Source organism: Xiphophorus maculatus, chromosome 11 (assembly GCF_002775205.1).
Source record: "Xiphophorus maculatus strain JP 163 A chromosome 11, X_maculatus-5.0-male, whole genome shotgun sequence".
Lineage (NCBI taxonomy): Eukaryota > Metazoa > Chordata > Actinopteri > Cyprinodontiformes > Poeciliidae > Xiphophorus > Xiphophorus maculatus.
The window spans coordinates 11255751-11277074 of NC_036453.1; the positions used below are offsets into that span (position 1 = coordinate 11255751).

Sequence of the window (21324 nt, forward strand, 5' to 3'; positions counted from 1 at the left end):
TGACCCCACCCTGCGTCCCCACCCCTCATCTCTCTGTCAGTCAGCAGAGCTGCAGCCCTGCAGAGGAGCGGAGCGGAGCCCGACCGAGCCGGACCGGGCGGACCAGGGCCCGCTGCACAATCCTCTTCAAATGCGAAGAGAGAAGGGGGATAATGCATGCAATGTGCAGCTCATGCAGCGCCTTAATAGCGTGCAGCGCCCATGTCACCTTACTGACGTCATGCCGAGAGCTAATTGAGGCCGCTCGTGGGTGCGGAGGGTGTGGACACATCCGACAAAAGCTTCACCTTTGACAGATAAAACACTCATATAGACGATAGAATGGTCACAAGAGGCAAATATTCTTAAATATAAAAGTTATGAGATGAATATTTACATAAATAAAATGATCAAATTGGAAATACATTAGTCACATTATGTATCTGTTTAAAAATTTTGATTGCGATTATTTTGCATATTTTGATTCTGTGTGTAAATGTATATAGGATAACTAATTAATGTCATTATTGTTCAAAGTTATGATAAAATTAATATGACATTTAGGAAAAAATAGAAAACATTTATATACAAATATATATATATATATATATATATATATATATATATTTACATAGACAGATAGATAGATAGTTCTATGTATAAATAAATATACATAGATAGATAGATGTATCTATATAGTTATATACAAATTATTAATGAATTCAGTATACACACACATATACATACATAAAAAATAGGACCATTCTTTAAAATAATTCAATGTATTGTTTAAAAAGTATAAAGAAAATAAGTAATTATTTAAACTTGAATTATTTTTAAACTACCTTCTGTCAAATAATTGAGTTCCACTATAATTGAATGATGCCTGTATTATCAAGATGTTTATGTGTATTTGCTAAGCCAAACAGTTTAAATAGTTTTATGATAGAGTGTAAATAATTAGCCAAAACCTATATGGCATTATTAAAAATATAAATAATATTTTGGACATTGAATATCTTGTTACATTTTTGTCACATTTTGTATTCAATGTTTTTGAAGCAGTGATGTTTAACGGGTTATACTTAGTCGTTAATAATTAAATCTAATAATAATTAGTCGTTATTTTAAGCCTTTTGGTCCTCGAAAGAAAATAGGTTTATAGGCACACCCCTAGCAAGGTGTGGCGCCTGGATTTTATCGTCTTTATTTCCTCGTACATATTTTGTCGCAACAGAAAAGAAAATAGACAGGCTTGTCAGGACTTATTTTGATTTCTAGGCGAAAAGTCATTGGAAACGATAGAGCTTTTTAAGAAATTCAATTTAACTTTTGTCATGTATTATTCATTTTTTTTAAAAACACCCTGTTTCATTTTGTCTTCTCAATCCCTCTCACCTAAGTTATCTATATATTAATTTTTCCACTACTGTAAAGATAAAACCAACCTTATGCGTTGAACACGTCGAAATTCAACTGCATTTCCCATAATTCATTGTTTCCGGATTCGGAAATCTGAAACGGGAAACATGCGAAGGTAAACAACACTTTCTGTGTGAGATACAGTTGCATTTTTTAAAGTATTTCCTTTAGCTTGACTAAAAACATTTGGCTTTAGTCTCACTTTAGTTTCGAAATTGTGTGAAAATGCAGACCCAGAGCTGTTGTTTTAGCTTTTGCGTCGCTTATTTCGTCATGTTCCTCTTGTTGTCATGGAGATAGCGCCACCGTTCCAAGCTAGCAGTTATGTGTTTAAGTGTTTATAACAGTTTTATTTGAACATACGTTAAGTTTTATCGTGTACTGTTGTGTTTAGTGCCCACACAGACCTTCTTCTGCACAGCTCGTTTCTATCCATACTCCGGAGGTTGTTTATTTCGCATAAAATGGGAAACGTAACAGAAAATGAAGCCGAAGTCGCCATCTGTCCACCACTGTGCTTCACTGTTAGGAGGTTTTACACATCCACATTTTTGGGCTAATATCTCCAAAAGGTCATTCTTTCAGAAGCCTGCTGGGTGCTTTTCAGTCTCCTAGGAACTGAAATTCCATTGTGAATAAGTTTTCTAACTGTAGAATGAATGAAAAATGTTGTAACTCTTCCCAGATTTTTCCACCGTTGCTTTTCAATGGCAGTTGGTGGTCTCTCTTTGTCCCGGAATTTCAACACAGTTGCTCCAGACTAGCAAACTGACTAAGTCCCTGTTTTTGTAGAGATAGTCAAACTTCCTGTTTATCAATGGCATTTCATTAGCATCACCTGACTGCTCCTTTCCCCAATGGTTGTTTCCCCAAGGTCATCTGTGTTGTCTTTTTTTCTTTCCCCTGTTAAATACTAACAAGCTACTTTGGTTTTTCCAAAGCTGCACTTACATTGAAACCAACATAGTTGGAGCAGCTCTGTTTCTTTAGTTCTGATTTGTAAGATTTTATTCATAATTTTATTTGTTTGAATTATTGTTTCTTTGGATAATTTTTCCCTCTGGTTTTGGATGGTATTCAGCTGAGGAGACTTTTTCCTCTTACTAGGACATTTGTTAGGTTGCATAACAGTGGTGACAAGGTGTGTTATTTACAATTTTTTACATTGAAGTAAACAATTCAAAAGAATATTTGCTTCCTGGATTTTTAACTTTAATGATAATCATGTCATATACTCAGGACACTTTTATGGGCAGTAGGAAAAAATTGTATCATAATAGTTTGTGGTATTTGTCCTAGCAAAGATATTAGAGGTGATGCAATAGCTGGCACAATTTTTATGACTTTAAATCAGATATAAAACACAAATATAATAAACCTACCCATTTTAATAGCAAGTTTAATTTATGTTACCCATTTAAGAAATAAGAAAACTGTTAAAAAACATATTTATAATAATTTCAGAGTCCTCCATGTTACTCAAGTGTCTGATTGCAGAAAGAAATGCATACTAATGTTTCTACAAATGGTTCCAGATGTAAATATATTATATTTTATCACTGTCTTCATGATGGAGATAAACATATAAACACACGCATCAATACGTGTCTGAGTGGCATCAAACCTCAAAGGGTCAACCAGTGTTGTGCTGTTTCACCTTTATTTCTGATGGTTTTGTAGCAATTCAGAAATTATGAAACCTAAAGAGTGTTTTTTTTTTACTGAAAAAAAGAATTTGGGCATCTCCTTATATATTTAACAAATCAGTTTGAACAATTTACACTTTGCTCAGGAAGTAATGCTTCTTGCTCATGAAAGATTCCTTTCTCTAATATATAAAACACTTGTAACCGAAACAAAGTCCACTCTTAATGCTCTTCTTCTAAGTCTTGTGTTGTTGCACAATTTCCAGCCACGTGTGACGTGAGAGACGATTGCAACACCATTGTGTTATGATTGAGTGCCAGTGTCATCAGAGCCCTCAGTATTGACGTGTCTCCTCAGAGTGAGCCGGAGAGCCTGCGAAGAGGGCCCCCTGCTGGAGGAGCAGGAGACAGAGGGCCAGAGGCAGCTGCACAGCCTGCTGCTGCAGCAGCTCCACACCGGCGTCGACGTTGACCGGTCAGAAACTGCCTGTTTGTGTTTGTTTGCTAAAAAAATTTGGATCAAGGCTGTAGGTTAGCGGAGGCTTTCCCTTTACTGCACAATTTATTAATAAGTCATATTTTCCCCCTAGTTTACACGTTGATGGGTTGTTCTTAAATAAGGCAAGCTTTTGCCTTATTTAAGAACCTCACAGAAACATTAAAGAGAAGGAGAGTTCTGATTGATATAGTTGCAGTTCTATCCATGTCTTAATGTCGCAGAGCTCTGTCTCTTTGCAAATAGTTGAAACTTTAAGCTGGTATTGTTGTACATCTTTTATCTGGTCATTCTGTGGAAGATTTAACAACTAAAATTGCACAGAACAAGAATATTTTTGTCCTCTCTGATTGGCTGCTGTTAGCCATACTAATTTTAACTTGAATGTTCATTTGTTGCATTTTTTGTAGACGCCTGTAAAAAATAATTTCTATTCACATGGCTTGTTTGTTCTCTGGGAAATTATTTTTGATGATAAATACAGAAACAACCATAAAAATCAAAACATCAACAATAGTGATAGTAATATTAATAATACAATAATATTCAGTGCAAAGTAGCCAGCAAATTCTTTGATGGGGGCGGTAAGGGACCTGGATAATGGACAGGGGGCGCTGGCCCAAAAAAGATTGAGAAACACTGATTTAGACACACATTTGGATAAACACTCCAATCAGACGCTCTGCTATGTGTCCCACAGAGCAACATGGAGAACCTAATTACTTTTAGCCTTCAGGGCTACAGGATCTTACAGAGTTATCTCTCCTTGTAAAACATCTGAGGCACACATTCAGACCGTTCAGCTGTGAAGCCAAATGTCTTTGAGTTTCCCTGCAGCTGCAGGTAACGTCACTTTGAAACCAGCTTCTTCTTCCAGATGTGTAGCAAAGAGGCAGTGCTTCGCCCCGGCGTCGTTCTACCGGCCGTTTGGGGAGCAGGCAGCAGGAGTGAGGAGCCTCTCCCAGTTTCAGGCTCTGCAGGATGGGGAGAAGGAACTGGTCGGCCTGCAGGAACTGGGACTCACTGACGCTGAGATCCAGCTGTGGCAGAACAGAGAGGGACCAGACATGTCAGGAGACAAGGTTGCCGCTCAGAAATTGAAAAACTTTCAGGTAACTTTCAGAGACCAAGCCAGCTGAACCTCGTCATGTCTCACAGTCCAACGGTGTGTGTGCTGCTCCGGACGCAAGGCGGCAGCGTCTGCAAGCGATCAGGGACAAGATCGAAGCTAGAGCGGAGCTGCTGTCCCGACCGCAGCGCTTCTCCGCCAGCCGACCGCTCTCACGCCGGGAGATGGAGATCGAACAAGCGCTGTTCCAGGGGAACGACCGGCTGGGTTTCCTCACAGCTCTCTACCACCGAGGTATTGTTCAGCAATATAAATCAATTAATCGCAAGATAAACTGAAATAAGTACGATCATTTTCACTTCAAAGAGATGCTTCCCTTTAATATAGTTGGAAACCACCATTTTGAGAAACGCTGCAAATATTTGGCACCAAGTATGAAGTGGTTAGTTTGCGCTACCTGCCACTTTTGCCTGTTTTCTCTGTCTAAGCTGAATAATTATTGTTTTTTATTTGCAGTTTTGTTTAGAGAGACTTCATAATCCATTTTTATTATTGTTGTTTTGGTTTATTGTTGGTAGGCCTGTCACAATAAGCAATAAATCAATTAATCACATTAGAAATTAAAGCAAGCGTAATAATTTCTTTTGGCATGATTTATCATTTTTCTTGTGTTTCTCTCTCTCTCTTTCTATCAATAACTGGATGACAAAATTCTTCTGTCTGGTGCTTTTGGTCTCAACCAGCCCTTTTTTTGAAGGGCAGTTTTGTTGACAGACTTCAGAATTCATTTTATTTGTTGTTTTTCTTGTTTTATTTATTTATTTTGGATGTTTAAAACATCTTGTTACAGTGAAAAATGTTTATTACAACTTAAAATATTCTAATATTTCAGAATGTGTTAATTCTTTAATATGTCATCACCATTACATTACTAAATGGTCTCAAAAAAACAATGTTATTGTTGATCGCAATAACTTCTGGGAATTTATTGTCCAACAAAATTTGTTATCATGACAGATCTATTTGTTTGCTTATTTTGGATATTTAAAATGCAAGTATTCTTTAGAAATTAAAGTTTTTTCTATATTGATCATTTGAAAATTTGTCATTGTGACAGGCCTAAGTAAATGTCAACCGAGCCGTCAGAGAAGACAGGTGAAATTACCGTAGATTTCACAAAAGAACTTTTGTCCCAAACGAAGCTCAAACAATAACGTTGAATTCTTGATATTCTGCTTTAAAATGAAGTTTCTGAAAAGGTGGAATTACGTTTTCTCCCTTCCAGGCTTTAAATTACACCCTTCACACATCTTCAGTGCATTTATAGAAGTCACATGCAGAGATTTTCTTTGTCTAACTTCCTGCTGGGAACTGCTCTTTGTTTCCCTGCCAATTCCCTTCAATCTTCAGCTTTTTCAGTTATTCTGCAGATCTGGTTATCCTAAAATAGACTCCATAGTGTTTTAGATACAAGTTAAGTGAAGAAAAAGAAGAAAACTAGATGATATGTTCTCTTTTACATTAACACAACTAACATCGGGGTATTGTATTAGGATGTTAAGTGATAGGCCAACAACAAGTGACAGGGGGACTATAAATGGTCCTAATTATTATTTTTTTTTTTTAAACTGAAACAATGAGGTTTGCATTTGTATTTGGTCTCATTGAGTGAAGACAGTTGAACTATCACTTAAATGTCACAGTAATAAGAAAATATGTCAGAGATTTATTTATCATTGCCTTAAAAATCAGACGTTTATATAAAGAATTGACTAATGTCTCTTTAAGCAATGAGGTAAAGCTCTGATGATGATGTCATGGCTTTGGAAACCTATAATACGCCGGTTCTGACTGGAGAAACGGGCCAGAACTCCAGAAAACTATTGTGAGAAGCATGAGCGAAACCCAAAACACTTGACCCAATCATACAGTTCACACACACTGCTACCAAATACTGAGGAAATGTACGTAAACTTCTGATTTAGAAGATGTTAATAAATAAGTCGTTCTAACATATTATCTTTGCTCATTATTGTGGCATTTAGCAACTAGAACTTTTGTTACAAGAAAAGATGGGGCAAATTGATTAGATTCCTTGAGAACAATTAGTGTAGTATGAATCATAGACTTTAGAAAATGACGCTAATACTCATACTTGTAACTTTTTCTACCTTTATAATGGAATGTGAATTTCCACACATATTTCCATTGTTCTGCTTGATAAATGGAAAGCAGTCAATAAAGACTGAATTTAAAAAAATAAATAAATAAACAAAGTCATTTTGGTAATTCTAACCTAAAGCAAGAAAAGTTTGGTCTGATTTGACTTCAGAGAGGAAAATTAATCCATCTTCCAATCCACTCTGACCCCAGTACCTCAGCGGGGAAACGTCTTAATAGCAAAATGCTGCCAACACCGTGCTTTTCTACAGGAATGGAGTGTTCAGGGTAATGTCCATTGTTATTTTCCCTCAGCCAAAGCATTCTATTACATCTCGTTGCTTGTACTTGTGACAGTGCAATGACAATAAAGTTGAATTCTATTCTATTCTATTTTGAAGAATGTTTTGGCTTCTTCTGAAGGGTTTTGGTGGCACAGGGGTTTATTTTGAGATATTCTGTATTATCCAGTAGTTTGTGGTTGTAAAGTGACAGAACTGTCTTTAATGTGTGTTGCTTCCAACCCAGACGGCAACACAGAGGAGAGCCAGCAGGGGGCATCATCCTCTGACCCAATGGACTCGCTCTACAGAGATGTTCTGAGGTGTCAGAAACACATTTCACCAGAGGACTCTGAGGGTCAACAAGCAGTGGGGTCAACATCTGGTGGTACATCTGACCAATCGCGAAGCTCTCAGAGCCATTCACCTCGCCACGGGTCAGATCTGCAGAGCGAAGACGCATCAGAGCATCAGCAGGACAGAGCAGACACAAAACCGCGAGCTCCTCCTGAACGGATAGATCTCAGCCAGCCAATCGGCAGACTCAGCGGCGCATCGGGAGCGAAGTCAGGAAAACTGTTAACCGTCAGCGGGGAGATCAAGACACTTCCAGACGAAGAAATCCTGAACAACCGTGAATCTGTTGAGGGGATCCGGAACATGGCACGGTTCCAAAACTACCAGCCGGGAAAACCTTCCAAGGCACTTTAACCCTCGTCTTATATGAAATGTTTAGAGAAATTTCCTGAATAACATGCTCATCAACTCCTGTAACCCTGCATGTTTTGTCTCGCTGTAGGTTCTGTGTGTGAAGAACCTGAGTGCGCAGGCATCCATCGCACAGCTGGTGGCGCTGTTCTCCAGATTTGAGCAGAAGGACGGGCCTCCAGTTGTTTACCGACTGCTGACAGGAAGGATGAAGGGTCAGGCCTTCATCACGCTGCCAGGTGAGAACCTGCTTTACTTCCACAGAGGTGGGATCGATGGAGTGTTCACATGTTGAACACTGAGGTACCAAAGTCCACAAAAATCCTGAAAAAGTAGAGTTTGTGGCCAAATCTTAAATGATATCAGAATACATGTCTCAAACTAACTGAGCCAAAACAGGAAATGTTTAGTCAGATGTGAGGAAAACTAAAATGTTTCATCTTTTTTCACAGTACATTTAACAGAATATAAGTCGCATTACTCTACATGTAATAGAACAGGGTCCTACAGAAGATAGTAAGGGGAGCTGACTGGAATTAAATAAAATGTGGTTCAGGGGTGTGCAAACCTATGCCATCAGGTGACTGATTTTGTTTTTTGCATTTCCTCCTAAGAAATTTGTTAGCATAAGTAGATAAACTCAGTTTAAGGTACCTTGTAAAATAATGTCTCTTATTTATGGTAAAATACCAGCAGCTGTAATCCTGGCAACCACAACATTTTACAGTGTAAATATAGATTCTACCATATTTATATGATAAAATTCTGGCAACCACAGCTGACGTTTTTTTTTTAAGGTGTATCTAAAGGTTAATAAAGTGGGACCAAGGACTCAACTTTGTGGAACCTCAGAGTGAAAAATCTGATGATGCATTTTAAAATTTTTCAACAACTAAAGACTTGTTTTAATTTGTATATTGCTTATTGATTATCACCCCCATTTTCTACTGAAGTCATTATTGGACATTTCCTCAATGGATGTTTTCCTTTGACACCAGAAATTTATCAATACTATCTTTGAAATGATTGATTTTGATGTTGCTTGTATCAATGTGGACTGACAACTCCCAACAATAATCCTGTTATTTGTTCATTAGCAACTTTATTACTAGGTTTTGGTAGAAGAAAATAGGTTGGAAATGTCATTTAGATTCAAATATTAGGCTTCAGTATTTTAATGTTAGCCTGTTATGCATTCCAAAGACATAATAAACCAACAATACTAGTTATGATTGATGGATGAATGGTTAGTTAGTTAGTTAGTTAGTTAGTTAGTTAGTTAGTAAATGAATAACCCTGTGTATATTCTTTTATGGATGTTTCCTTGTGTGTCTATTTTTCTGTGCCAGACACTGAAACGGCCCAAAATGCCCTGCGGTTGGTCCATGGATACCGGTTGCTCGGGAAACCCTTGGTGGTTGAGTTTGGCCGCGAGCGGCAGGAAGAAGAGAAACAGATGGAGCAGGAAGGAGAGAAGGAGATGAAAATAAAAGAGCAAAGAAACAACAGAAATCCATCAGACTTGTAAATAAGCCTGTGAAACTGCACAACATGATATTTATGTCTCCCTGGAAAAAAACAGAGTGTTGTATGTTGTATTAATAAATCTTTGTTTTTTTTAACCCATTGCCTCCTTTTATTCATGGAGCATTTTCTTGGCTATAATGTTTATAGAATTATTTTATTGTCTTATGTAAATGTGACTAATACAAATAAACTGAAATTATTAATTAGTGCAGAAAAGTTGATTTCTGATTCATTCCATATAAATTTTATTCAAACAATTGTAGAAGATATTTTGCTTTGTTTCCTAGTGCCATTTTAGTTATTCCATTTATATATTTTCATTTCTATTTTTCAGTCTTTTTAGTAGCTTTGTTATAAGACAAATAATATTTTTAAATCCAAGAGAGTTTTTAAGGCCTTCTTGACCTCTGGGTCTCATAAAAAGAAACTTTTTATGCAATTAGCTTAAAGAATATTACAATTCAGCAGTTTATTGATGTTGATTCTCTTGCTATAAGTGGTGTAAAAATGCATCATTTCTCAGATTTATAATTCTCATTTGCAACTCTGCAGATATGTGACCAATGTGTGCTCACAAGCCTCTGTGAAGAGTTTTCAGGTGGAGTTTATCTTTCCCACAGTTGCATATGAACATAGTCCACTGATGTTCTGTCTGTTAGTTTCTGCTGAATGGGAGGGGGGCCGGGGGGACTGGCTGCATTCAGGGCTCAGAATCAGGCTGGTTCATTCCTCCCATCGATCAAATTGTCCATTGAGAATAAACTGAATCCTTGTGTAATGGAAGATTTGCAGACTGGAGTTTCAGAAATGTCTTCACAAATGTTCCTTGTAGAGAAAAATGTAGCCAGTTTTCTCTAAATGAAGTAGAGTCTACACCACAAATGATCATCTAAAGTGCCAGAAAATAAACTGTATTTTTTAAGAACAGCCTTTAAAATTAAATTTTTGAAGTATTGTGGCTAAATTGAATTCATAACCTGTTTGGCGAACTGAAACTACTCATTGATTGGAGTGAAGCGCGTCCTTTGTTTGTTTAAGTCTGTTTGTGTCTGTGTGCCGTTTGCCTTCAGTTCAGGGTTGTGATCTTTTTCTCATTCCACTCAAAAGAAAACATCAGTCGAAACTCACCTGCAAACACAAAAACTCGATGTTCAAACAAGATCGTCACACCAACCGCTCAAGAAACAATTTTCAGCTAAAACACGTCTTTTAAATTTCTTCTTTTTTTTCCAGTATGAAAAATAAAATATTTAATTCAATTATGTGCCTTCTGAATGAACGAAAATCCCATTTTTGAGTTTGATGATTTGAAAATGAATCACTGAACTGAGATTTCTGTACGTCTCGTACAATTAAAACTTAATCGATTGCCATCTGGCCCAGTTTGGATTCTCTTAATATTTGCTTTTTCAGATTTTATTTAGGAATTGTATGTTTGAATCAAGTAATTTAATCTTGTTTTAATTGATTTCACTTTGGAAAACCGTTAAAACAGTTTTAATGGGTCTGTTTGCAATTACAAATAAGGTTGTAGGTGTTCTGTAGGGATTTTTTTGTTGTTTTGGAGATTTGAGTGTTTATTATGGTATACAACCGTTTCCACAAAACACCTAAAAATAAATACATTTTTCATTGCTGTAGCGTAATGTGACCCGCCCCAGAATTTTATACATTTTGGTTTTCGGTTCAGTTTCAAAACTTTCTCCAGCTGAACAGAAGAAGAAAAAACTGAAGTCGTTATTTTTGGACTTAAAGAGGAGCGATCAGGAGTCAGTTCAGTTATTACAGCTGGGAACTCAGACCTGCACCTTCAGAGACACGTAAAGATAATTACAAAGATGGCCTTTTATTTTGTAAAGCACTTTGAACTGCCTTGTTGCTGAAATGTGATGTAGAAATAAACTTGACATAGTATTTTGTCTGGATATGAGCATGTTGGCAATTCCTCTAATTGGCTTCCACTTTTATGCTTTTATCTACAGGTAGGCTGCAAGAACCTTCCTTTTGAAGGCCTCAGCTCTGTGTTAGGTAAGTTGTAAGTTATAATAACTGCAGCTGTGGCTGTATGTGCAAATATGAGAGAAAAAGTAAAGCAAGAATGTAAGAAAGATGTTGAATGCAAGTTACCTTTATTTGCAAATAAAAAAGACATGAATATATAATATATTTGTCACATGTGTAAATTTGGCAAAGTGAATATAGTGAAAAGAGGAAAATGTAATTTACAATGCACATATTCCCTAAAACGTTATACCGGTACTTAAAAAAACAAGCACTTTTACACATTTTCTTTTCCATTAAGGCCCACTAATATTTTGGCATTTTCCCTGATTTCATATCAAAATGACTCCTAACTGTGACTGAGGACTAAAGGGAAAGATTTTAAGGAGTTGAGATTAGTCGAGGTTCTGAAAACCCATAAAAATCATAATTACAGCAAACATAAAATACTCATCAGCACTCATTTGGTGGTTGTTTGGTATCAGCATCCGCAAACTGGACCCAGACTCTTCACTTATAACTTGTTCTTGTGAAGAATTTATATATAAATGTGATATATTTTTATTTTGGCTTACTTTACTTCTTAAACTGCTCTAGCTAGCATTTTTTTTTTTTTGAAAAGCAAGGCAAGATAAGACTTTACTTTAATCTATTACCAAGAAATGTACAGGAAAATATTCAAGCTTCGTGAGGGAGGAATCACTTGAGGGGCAGGTTCAATTGAACAGTATTACCAGCACATACAACAAGGTGCAGCTGAAGCAGTGTGATAGCTTAAAACTGTTCAAATTACACGTGGATGTTTTTTGTTTAGTATAGGAGTGAGGACAAGAATTGAATGTTAAATAGAATTATTGTATTACAATTTTATTTGTAATGTAATTCATTAGTTGTTTATTGTTATTGTTTTCACTGATGTTAAGTAGAGGAAAGATATTTAAAGACAAAGTGGGTGGGATTATTTAAGTATTTACTTCTATCTACAATTTTTTCAACAAGAAACTGATGAATAAGGATAAACGACTTATCATATCATTTATCATTTATTGTGAATAGCTTCTTATAAGAATTTTTTTGATTTATCATTGTCTCAATAAATTTCAATTAACGAGAAATAAAAAACAACGCTAACAGTATTACTGGAAATTTTATTTTTACTGTTTTCTCTATAGTTTGTTCCACAAGGCCACTGATGTCAGTAAATTCTGCTGCTGTGTGCAGTTATGTGATATAAATCACAATTTCCATATTTCAAATGGGAATGTTTTTTTAAGATCAGTATTTGTGTTGAATTCTCAATGCAGTTACCTAAAAAATGTAGTTAGTGGAAATTTTATAGCATACATTTTAATGTTATCACAATAATACCACAAATTTCTGAGATAAAAATTCTAAGTCCACATCGCCCACCCCTACTGATGAATCACAGGCAGAGGGGAAGCCTGGAACATTTATTAATCTGCTATTTATTTTTTGCTGACTCTGCTTCGTTGTCTTTCCATCTGATTGCTTTGTTCTTCTAGAAGGTCTGAAATAAACATTAAAAAAACACCTTGGAGGTTTTGACAATATGAAATATTCCCAATCATCCAGGAAGTCTGACTTAAATCCAACTGATTTGGAAACAGAAGTTTTGTTCTACGGTGGCCCTGAAGTGCAAACCACTTCAGCAAATCTACAAATTTAAAAACACAACTTTAACTATATACAACAATAATATATATATATATATTTTAAAAACACAGCAATAACTCAGCACAATTACAAATTAGAAAACACAATGACTTTAACAAAACAGAAGCGGTAGGTCTGAGTGATTTGTCGATGAGGTTTGAACTTCAGGGCCACTGTGCTTCTCCTTTAAAGAAACCACTTTCATCACAATGAAAATAACTTCATGGATACAATGGAAATAGCTTCAAAAGTCCACTAAACTGCTCCCTCCATATTCAATATACCTTTACATAATCTGAAGTTGTGTTTGGCATTTAGTTCACGGAGTATTGGAACCGTATCACACATATCCTGTGATGTCATATCCTGCTGCAGTGGGCTTCTTAGCTCCTGGGGCTCCCTGAGCGCTGGACTCTGAGGTACTAGTACTTCGGACCATTGTCTGCCCCCTGCTGGCTGTGTTGACGGCCCCCATTTGCAGGGTGGGGTGGCGGTAGGTCTGTGAAGTTGTCCGAGCGCCTGTGCCAGACATCCCAACTCCTACTGGGTACGGATATCCTAACCCATGCCGCCTCCCCCTGCCGCCCTCCTCCTCCACACAGCAGGAGACGCTCAGCAGTCCGCCACCCAGCATGGAGATGAGCGCGGAGGCCAGGCCGAGGTACAGGCACTCGCCGAGCTCGTACTTCATGCCGGCCGGTATGTTTGGGCTGTAGAAGCTCTGGACGACCTCATGTGTGGTCCATGACACAGGTACCAGAGACAGGAAACCTGCAGCGAGAAACAAAACCCCACCAGCTCCAGCCACACGACTCTTAACCGTCCCCGCATTCTCCAAGCAAAGAGTGCACTGCATCCCTAGAGACGCCATGCCAATCGCAAGGACGGACAACACGACAGAGATGACCATGAGGGCGCGGGAAGCCTGGAGGTCTGCCGGCAGAGCCAGCATGGAGTTGTAGGTCTCACACTGGAAGGCCCCTGTGCTCTGATAGACGCACTCCATCCACAGGCCCCTCATGTTTGCCACAACCGTGACGATGTTAGAGCCGATGTGAGCAGAAATTTGCCAGTAGGGCAGCACCGTGGCGACCAGGGTTCCCAGCATGCCCAGGAGGCCCAAGAAGAAGCCCATCAGCTCCAGAGCTAGTGATGCCATGTCAACAGCAGCAAAGACGGAGATCTGACAGGAAGCACATAGAAGAAGTTCAAGTAGATTAAACCAAAACAAAATATGTCTCAATAGTACAAGTTCTTTACTAGAACAAGTTGTAAGTTACAAGTTTGTGGATGCTGACACCCAAAAACCACCAAATGAATATTGATGAGTTCTTTATGTTTGCTGTCATTAGGATTTTTCATGGTAGCTTTGGTAGCATTGAGTTCTGTAAACTGATTTGCCAAACTCTGTTTTGTGAAAACAGAGAAGTTGACAAAATATCCTTATTGCAGACATTGTGCAACAGTCCTTAATTTTTGAGTATCTGTGCCTTTGGGAATATGTGCATTGCAAATGACTTCTTTCCACTTTTCATGAATTTCACTTTGCCAAATATACACGTACGACAAAAATATTTATGTCTTTTTTATTTAAAAATAAAGGTGACGTACATCCAACATCCTTCTTATGTTCTTGCTTTACTTTTCCTCTGATATTTTGTTTTGTACATTCAGTTACAGGAAAAACTTACTGATGCAGCTATAAAATAAGTAATTCCTTCTTTTAGAAAGCAATGCCTAACAGAGCTGTCTGAGGCTTTCAAAAAAAGATTGTTGTGACCTTTGTTCAGATAAAAGTCTAAAAGTGGCTTAGCAAACCCTTAAGTCAAGTTTATTTGTATAGCACATTTCAGCAACAAGGAATGTCAAAGTGCATTACATCATAAAAACATCATAAAGTCACCGATTAAGAAACCCAGCAATAAACATTATGTTTTATCAAATGCCACCATCAACATCATTGATACTCATCAAATATAATGATCAATATTCCAGTTAGTAATCAAAAGCAACTGTAAACAGGTGGGGTTTTAGCCTTGATTTAAAGGAACTCAGTGTTTCGACTGTCTTGCAGTTTTCTGGAAGTTTGTCCAGATTTGTGCACTGCGCAGAAACTATTTTAGGAAAAACATAAACATGTTTTCTTTATTTCAGGATACAACTAATCAGGTCCTAAGCACATTCATGACTTTGTTTTTGTTTTTATTTCATTGCATTATTGTCTTATTGTGCACGGCTTTGTGATAAATAAATGCAAACAGCTTGTGAAGTACAGCTTCAGATGGCAAGAAAGTCGATATGCTGTTTAGGTTATGTATACAGTTAAGCTGAAAAGCATTTAAACCTCTGCCACGTTTGGATTTAAAATTGTTTTCATTCACTGGAGAAGTTTGTCAAATAAAATATTCCAGTTTTATTTACATTTTAATAAAAAAAGATAGACATGTCAGAAATTATCTATTACCTTCATAAAATAATCTTTATTGCCATAAGGTAATTAATTATGTAATAATTATAGATAAATATTCATGACTAACATCAGAATGGAAACAAATACATTTTATAAAGAAGGATTTGTATGTGTCAAGAATTACTTCCATCCCTCCATGTTTTGTCCCACCCACTAACTTAAATGCTTGAGGCAAATGTAAAAGGAAATGAATTAATGATATCTTGCAGCACACCATTTTTAAATAAAGTATATTCTCTTAGAAATTAATACATCTTTTTTTAAAGTAATAACATACAGTAGTTAATTCTATTTTTATTGATATTTGTTTCAATCATGGATAATTTATGACACATTACATTTGTATTAAATGATTGAAGTATTCTAATACTGTGGCACTGTTAGACCTCCGTATACTTAAATCTGTGACCGTTACTTTTTTATGGCAGACTATGTTTGTAGACGTCTAAACTTTTTGCCAAATCATCTTTTTGTTCCTTCTGAGCAGCATGCAGCTCATGAATGCCGATATGCTGACGTCCAAATCTTATTTCAAAGTTCAAAGTCCTGTGATATATATATATATATATATATATATATATATATATATATATATATATATATATATATATATATATATATATATATATATATATATATATATATATATATATATATATATATATATATATATATATATATATATATATATTGTTTCATTCAGGAGTTAAAACACTGTTTCGCCTGAAAATAGACCAATATGTTCCACAATCATCCATTTTTCATGCATTACCTGAGATTTCTGCAGGTTAGGGGAGAGCCGGACTCTGAATTTGTTGAAGATTTAATAGTGCTCCTTTGCTGCAGGTGGTGAAGTTGCAGCTGCAGACGATGAGGAGGCAGAAGGAAACGATGTAGCCTGCAGCCAGTGCAGATTGTGTCCACCACTGGTATTTCTGTGTAACCTGCTGCTACTGCTACTCCAGTTGTGAAATATATTTTCTGCTTGCTGGATCAGACTCTGACTGCTTCCTCAGTCCTTAACATAGTGGCAGCTGTCGTGTTGCAGATGAATGGCACAGCCTGGATCAGACTAACGGAGTCAGAAAAAACGCTTTTAGGACTAACTCTGTTGAAGAATGTATCCAAAGCTCTGCATTTTACAAATGGTCCTCTTAAGAAAACAAGAAAGTGGGACAAGAAATCTTCCACATTGTTCTGTTGCTGTCTCTCATCTCTGTGTTGGTCAGATGCTCTGGTGTCTTTATTTAAAATTTGGGTCAGTGTCCCTCATTTAGACCTTCACCTAATGTCATGTACACACACACACTGAAACTGTTGGATCTGATAGCGACTTGCATTCCTGCTGGCAGTCGGTTTAATCATTTTCTCATTTGTCATCTCTCCAAAACAAACCTTTGTTACAACATCAGCAGTAATTTTGAACGAAAGCAAAAGCCTCAGCAACTTCCTGGGGGGGGGGGGATGACAATTATAGTTCATTAGTGATATTGCTAATAACTCGTCATATTTTAACTTTACCAGAAAAATATATACATATATATGTGCATTATGTAAAAACATTTGGGTAAATTTGAAATATGCTAACAGTATTAGCTAAATATTACAAGAAATGTGTTTTTGCTAGATTATCCTCACTTGCAGCATGGCCAAACCTAAACAGGATATAGTTAGTTTGCCAGTTATATGCTTGAGTAACTTATTGAAACAGGTGCTGTGATAAAAACACCTACGCTAGCAATAACTGAATACACCTTACAATAAAAACAAATAAACTTTATTTTTACTTCCTAGCTCAAATTTTATTTTAATGGTAATTTATTGTTTTCCCAAGTATAGCTTTATGTCTAGCAATACCCCTGATGTTTTGTTAGTTTTAAAGGTGATAACTAAAATTCTTTGACTTTATTGGAGGCTAAAAAGAGCATAATAACCAATAATGCCCTTATTAAAGGGTTTATAATAAATTAAACAGGAATGTTTTAAATAGTCATATCCTAAATTTGACTGTTTTAGTTAAATTTAGGAAAATTAATTAAGTTACTGTACAACTGGCATCATTTATTTTTAACAGAATATTGAAGAGTTAACAAATATTAAATATTAATAAATCATTTTATCTCCTTCTCTTACTTATTTCTTTCACTTATTAGTTTTTTATGAAGATATATGTATACATAAAACTACCAGAGTTATGTCAAAATTATTTATTGTAATGATGCACATTGACCATAAATATGTATAGTATTGTAAACATACTAAAGCAATTTAGTCTCTTTCATTGTTTTTTTGTTTATTTAGTAATTAAACTGTTAATAAGAGAAATAAATTAAATCTGAAGTAAAAATTCTACAGGTCAGTATCATCTACTAAAAATTCAAAAACAAACTTGAAAAACACAAAAGTAAGTCAAATTAAACATTACATTTCTCCAGAAACACTGAGGATAATTAAGATCTCATGAATGTAAAATAGTTCTTCTTTTGTATATTTTGTAAACGTTTCATTTTTCAGCTGAAATGTAACTGCTGATTTCTCTTTTTTGGCACATTCAACATTCCATACCCAAACTGCTCGCAGGCTGCAATAATAAGATGTGAATTTACAGCTCAGGCTGACGACAAGCTTGGCAGCCGCCTGTACCTAATCAATTAAAATATGTTTGTTGGCTTGTCGGTTTCTAGAGGATAATAAAGTTGGAGAGAAATTCCATAAATAAACATTACATACCATGCTGGTGTATCCCAAGATGAGAGCAAGTGAAACTTCTCAGTTTTTTTTTTGTTTGTTTTTTTTATTTAAGCTTTTTCTATTCACAAATTCATTATTGGTCACTGGGTTTGCTTCTGATTAAGTTCCCAAACTTGAGTCTTCAGTTTCTGATCCTTCCATCCAGGCCTCACATGGCCACATCATCATAATGGGATTAGGTTGTAATCCAGCCACTTCCCGTACAAAGCAGACTGAGAGGCCAACGTCCACACTCTCTGAAACACTAAGCCATTATTATGAACCACAGAGAGGCATTATATAGACACACTGCATATCAATGAGCCTGCTCAGGTCAGCTTGTGACCCTTTGTTATTATGTTGAAGCTGGCTGCTGGTCAGTTGCTGTAAATCAGAGAAACAAACATACATTTTTAATTTGTTTGGTCTTGCACAAATAGTCTACAACATCATTGGCAAGAAGCTTGATGACATGAAGCTTGGTCCAGTTGTAATGTAAATATACTGTTTATGTGTAGTTTAATTGAGTGAGGTCACTAATCAATTTTTATTCTTTTAGCGACTAGATCTAATAGTCATTTGATTTTCTGCTAACTTCCGATATAAATGTTGTGATTCTAACGTGAAAGATATTTTATAATCCATTCTTTCCTTTCTTTCTGTGATGTTTGCAATTATTGTTCCCTGACAAGTAGAAATAATTTTCAGAACTGATTTGAGACTGGTCAGAAGATGGCATATTTTATTTAATACGAGTTACAAGATTTTTCATACATAAACTTTAGCAGCTTATGAACTGCTATAGTAAACACCTGATGGACACTGCCTTAGAATAGAATAGAATAGAATAGAATAGAATAGAATAGAATAGAATAGAAGTACTTTATTCATCGCAGCAGGGAAATTACTTCGCAGTTACAGCATAGAGACAAGACACAACAACAACCACCACTGAGTAGCAGTTGTAGACAAAATAAAAATAAAATAAAATATAAAATGCTGTTAATATAAAAAGCAACTTAGAGCAGACCTAGCAGAGATTCAAAAAAATGCAGATACAGAATGCATATGTAAATATATGTACAGCAAGTGTGCCACAGTGCAGTTGTGCAAAATTGGACTGATTAGTGCAGAACAATGATTTAGCTCTTATTGTACAGTGAGATAGCATGTGGCAGGAAGGATTTCCTGTATCTGTCCCTACGACAGCAGAGCTGGAGCAGCCTATGTGAGAAGGTGCTCCGCTGTCTGTCCACTATGTGGTGGAGAGGGTGCTGATTATTGTCCATAATAGACAGAACCTTCTTCAGTGTCCTCCTCTCCACCACAGTTTCCAGGGACTCCAGCCTTAGTCCCAGTACAGAGCCAGCTTTCCTGATGATTTGTCTAGTCTATTAGAGTCGCTGGCCCTGATGCTGCTTCCCCAACACACAGCAGCAAAGAAGATGGCACCGGCAACAACACTGTGATAAAAGGTCTCCAACATCTTGCTGCACACATTAAAGGATCTCAGCTTCCTGAAAAAATAGAGTCTGCTCATCCCCTTCCTGCACACAGCGTCAGTGTTAGATGCCCAGTCCAGTCTGTTGCCGATTACAACTCCCAGGTATTTGTAGTCCTCCACCTCCTCCATCACTTCCCCTTTGATCTTTAGTGGCCGTGAAGGTAAGAAAGGTAGGGTGCAAAATGTGTAATATTTACACCATAGATTTTGTGCACCCAAAATATACATACTCCAAAGTACCTGGAGTGCTATCCAAAGCCATACTAAAAAGCATTTGGCCCAATAAAGGTTCAGTATCTCTGGCTATTCACGTTCAGCTTTGGTGTCCCAAATACAAGTTGAATGTATTTAGTCTTTAACTGGTCTTTAGTTCCCTCTAGTGGCCATAATAAACCTTACAGCCTAAAATTTCTTGAGAGGAAAACCATACTTTTCACTTTGCACAATTTGTTTGTTTTGAAGGAAAGTGGCTGATTTGTGGCTTTTTTGGAAGACAATGCAGTGATTAGCAGATATAGTCTCTAAACTAGTACTTTTAAACAAATTTTCTTTCGGAATGGTTTATTGATACTTAAACATTTAAAACATGGCATTGCGAGATCATACAGAAATTCTTTTCTTTTCTCATTTTCACTTTTTTCCTAATAAACACAATAAAAACAAATTGTCAGCTAAATTAAACTAAAGATAAGAGAAGGCCATTTAAAAAGTTTCTGTATGGTTAAAAGTTATTTTAGACAATACTTCTTTCTAATATTATGCTGCAAAAGACTCAAAGTGATTTGACTCGGTTTACTGAATATTTACACCAATTTCTAACTTGGAATAAGCAAGTAAGTACAACTTTATTTATATCCCATTGTCATGCAAAAAATAGAAATGACAAAGTGCTTATTTGTGCTACTAATGCTTGAGAGTATCAACCCAGACCAAACAGTCACATTGCTTGGGCTAAACGGACCTGACTTGCTCAACAGTTTTTGTGTGCTTCTACAGAAATGCCTATCACAATATGGGTGCCGCCTTAGCATACCGTCCTAATGCGCATGCGCCTTATTGGTATGTGTTTTTTTTTTTTTTTCTGGGGTTCTATCCAGCAGTAAATCAGTGCAGCGGCGGAGGTCTTCGCGGTAAGGACTGTCAAACTGGCCACGCCTTTGAGAAACAAAACTGCCCAATCAGAGAGCTCTTAAAATGATTATGGATCCACCGTCCAATCACAGCATTAAGAGAAAAGTGTCCCCGCCCCTACCACTATAAATTATGTTGAAAATCCAAAAATTCCACGCGCTAGCTGTGCCAAATGAGTTGAAATCTGTGAAAATATACAAAAATAATTGATTGAGGTTATAAACACATAAAACATGATTGAGCGACTTTTTGTGTTATTTCAGTTGATTCACATAAAAGATTCAGTATTTTTGAAACAGAAAATGAGAAGACTAAGCGGATTATCATGTCTGTGTTTGAAAAACGTCCCTTTCTCGGATTTGTTCAATCCGATTAAAAAAGTAGTACCAATGAGAGATAAAGGGAATGCGAATATAAATGTATTTCGGTTTATAACTCCATACTTTTAAGTTGAAAACAACAGGAAAATGAGCCAGACTGTGTGTAGTCTAGTCTCATTTTTTCTCCCTCTCAGGAGGCTCTCCTT

General features: G+C 36.5%; 2 protein-coding genes across 2 annotated transcripts; one reads left to right on the forward strand and one right to left on the reverse strand.

Annotated features, from left to right (window-relative positions):
• Positions 1-1463: 1463 nt before the first annotated feature.
• rbm41 (RNA binding motif protein 41) lies at positions 1464-9477 on the forward strand. The gene is given in 8 exon segments (XM_023342694.1): positions 1464-1516; positions 3406-3522; positions 4421-4625; positions 4702-4906; positions 7301-7755; positions 7853-8000; positions 9111-9264; positions 9266-9477. Coding segments are annotated over 8 exon segments (1320 nt in total). The 5' UTR covers positions 1464-1508; the 3' UTR covers positions 9294-9477.
• Positions 9478-11883: 2406 nt separating this feature from the next.
• Positions 11884-18353, reverse strand: LOC102216655 (claudin-9-like). Its single transcript, XM_023342695.1, has 3 exons — positions 18164-18353; positions 16206-16505; positions 11884-14146 (listed from the first exon to the last, which is right to left on the reverse strand). Exon 3 carries the CDS (start codon positions 14120-14122, stop codon positions 13304-13306), a length of 819 nt encoding a protein of 272 aa, XP_023198463.1. The 5' UTR covers positions 14123-14146; positions 16206-16505; positions 18164-18353; the 3' UTR covers positions 11884-13303.
• Positions 18354-21324: the final 2971 nt, after the last annotated feature.

Excerpts from the sequence above, each read along its gene's own strand:
- LOC102216655 (XM_023342695.1), bottom strand. The coding sequence starts at position 14,122 with ATGGCATCACTAGCTCTGGAGCTGATGGGCTTCTTCTTGGGCCTCCTG.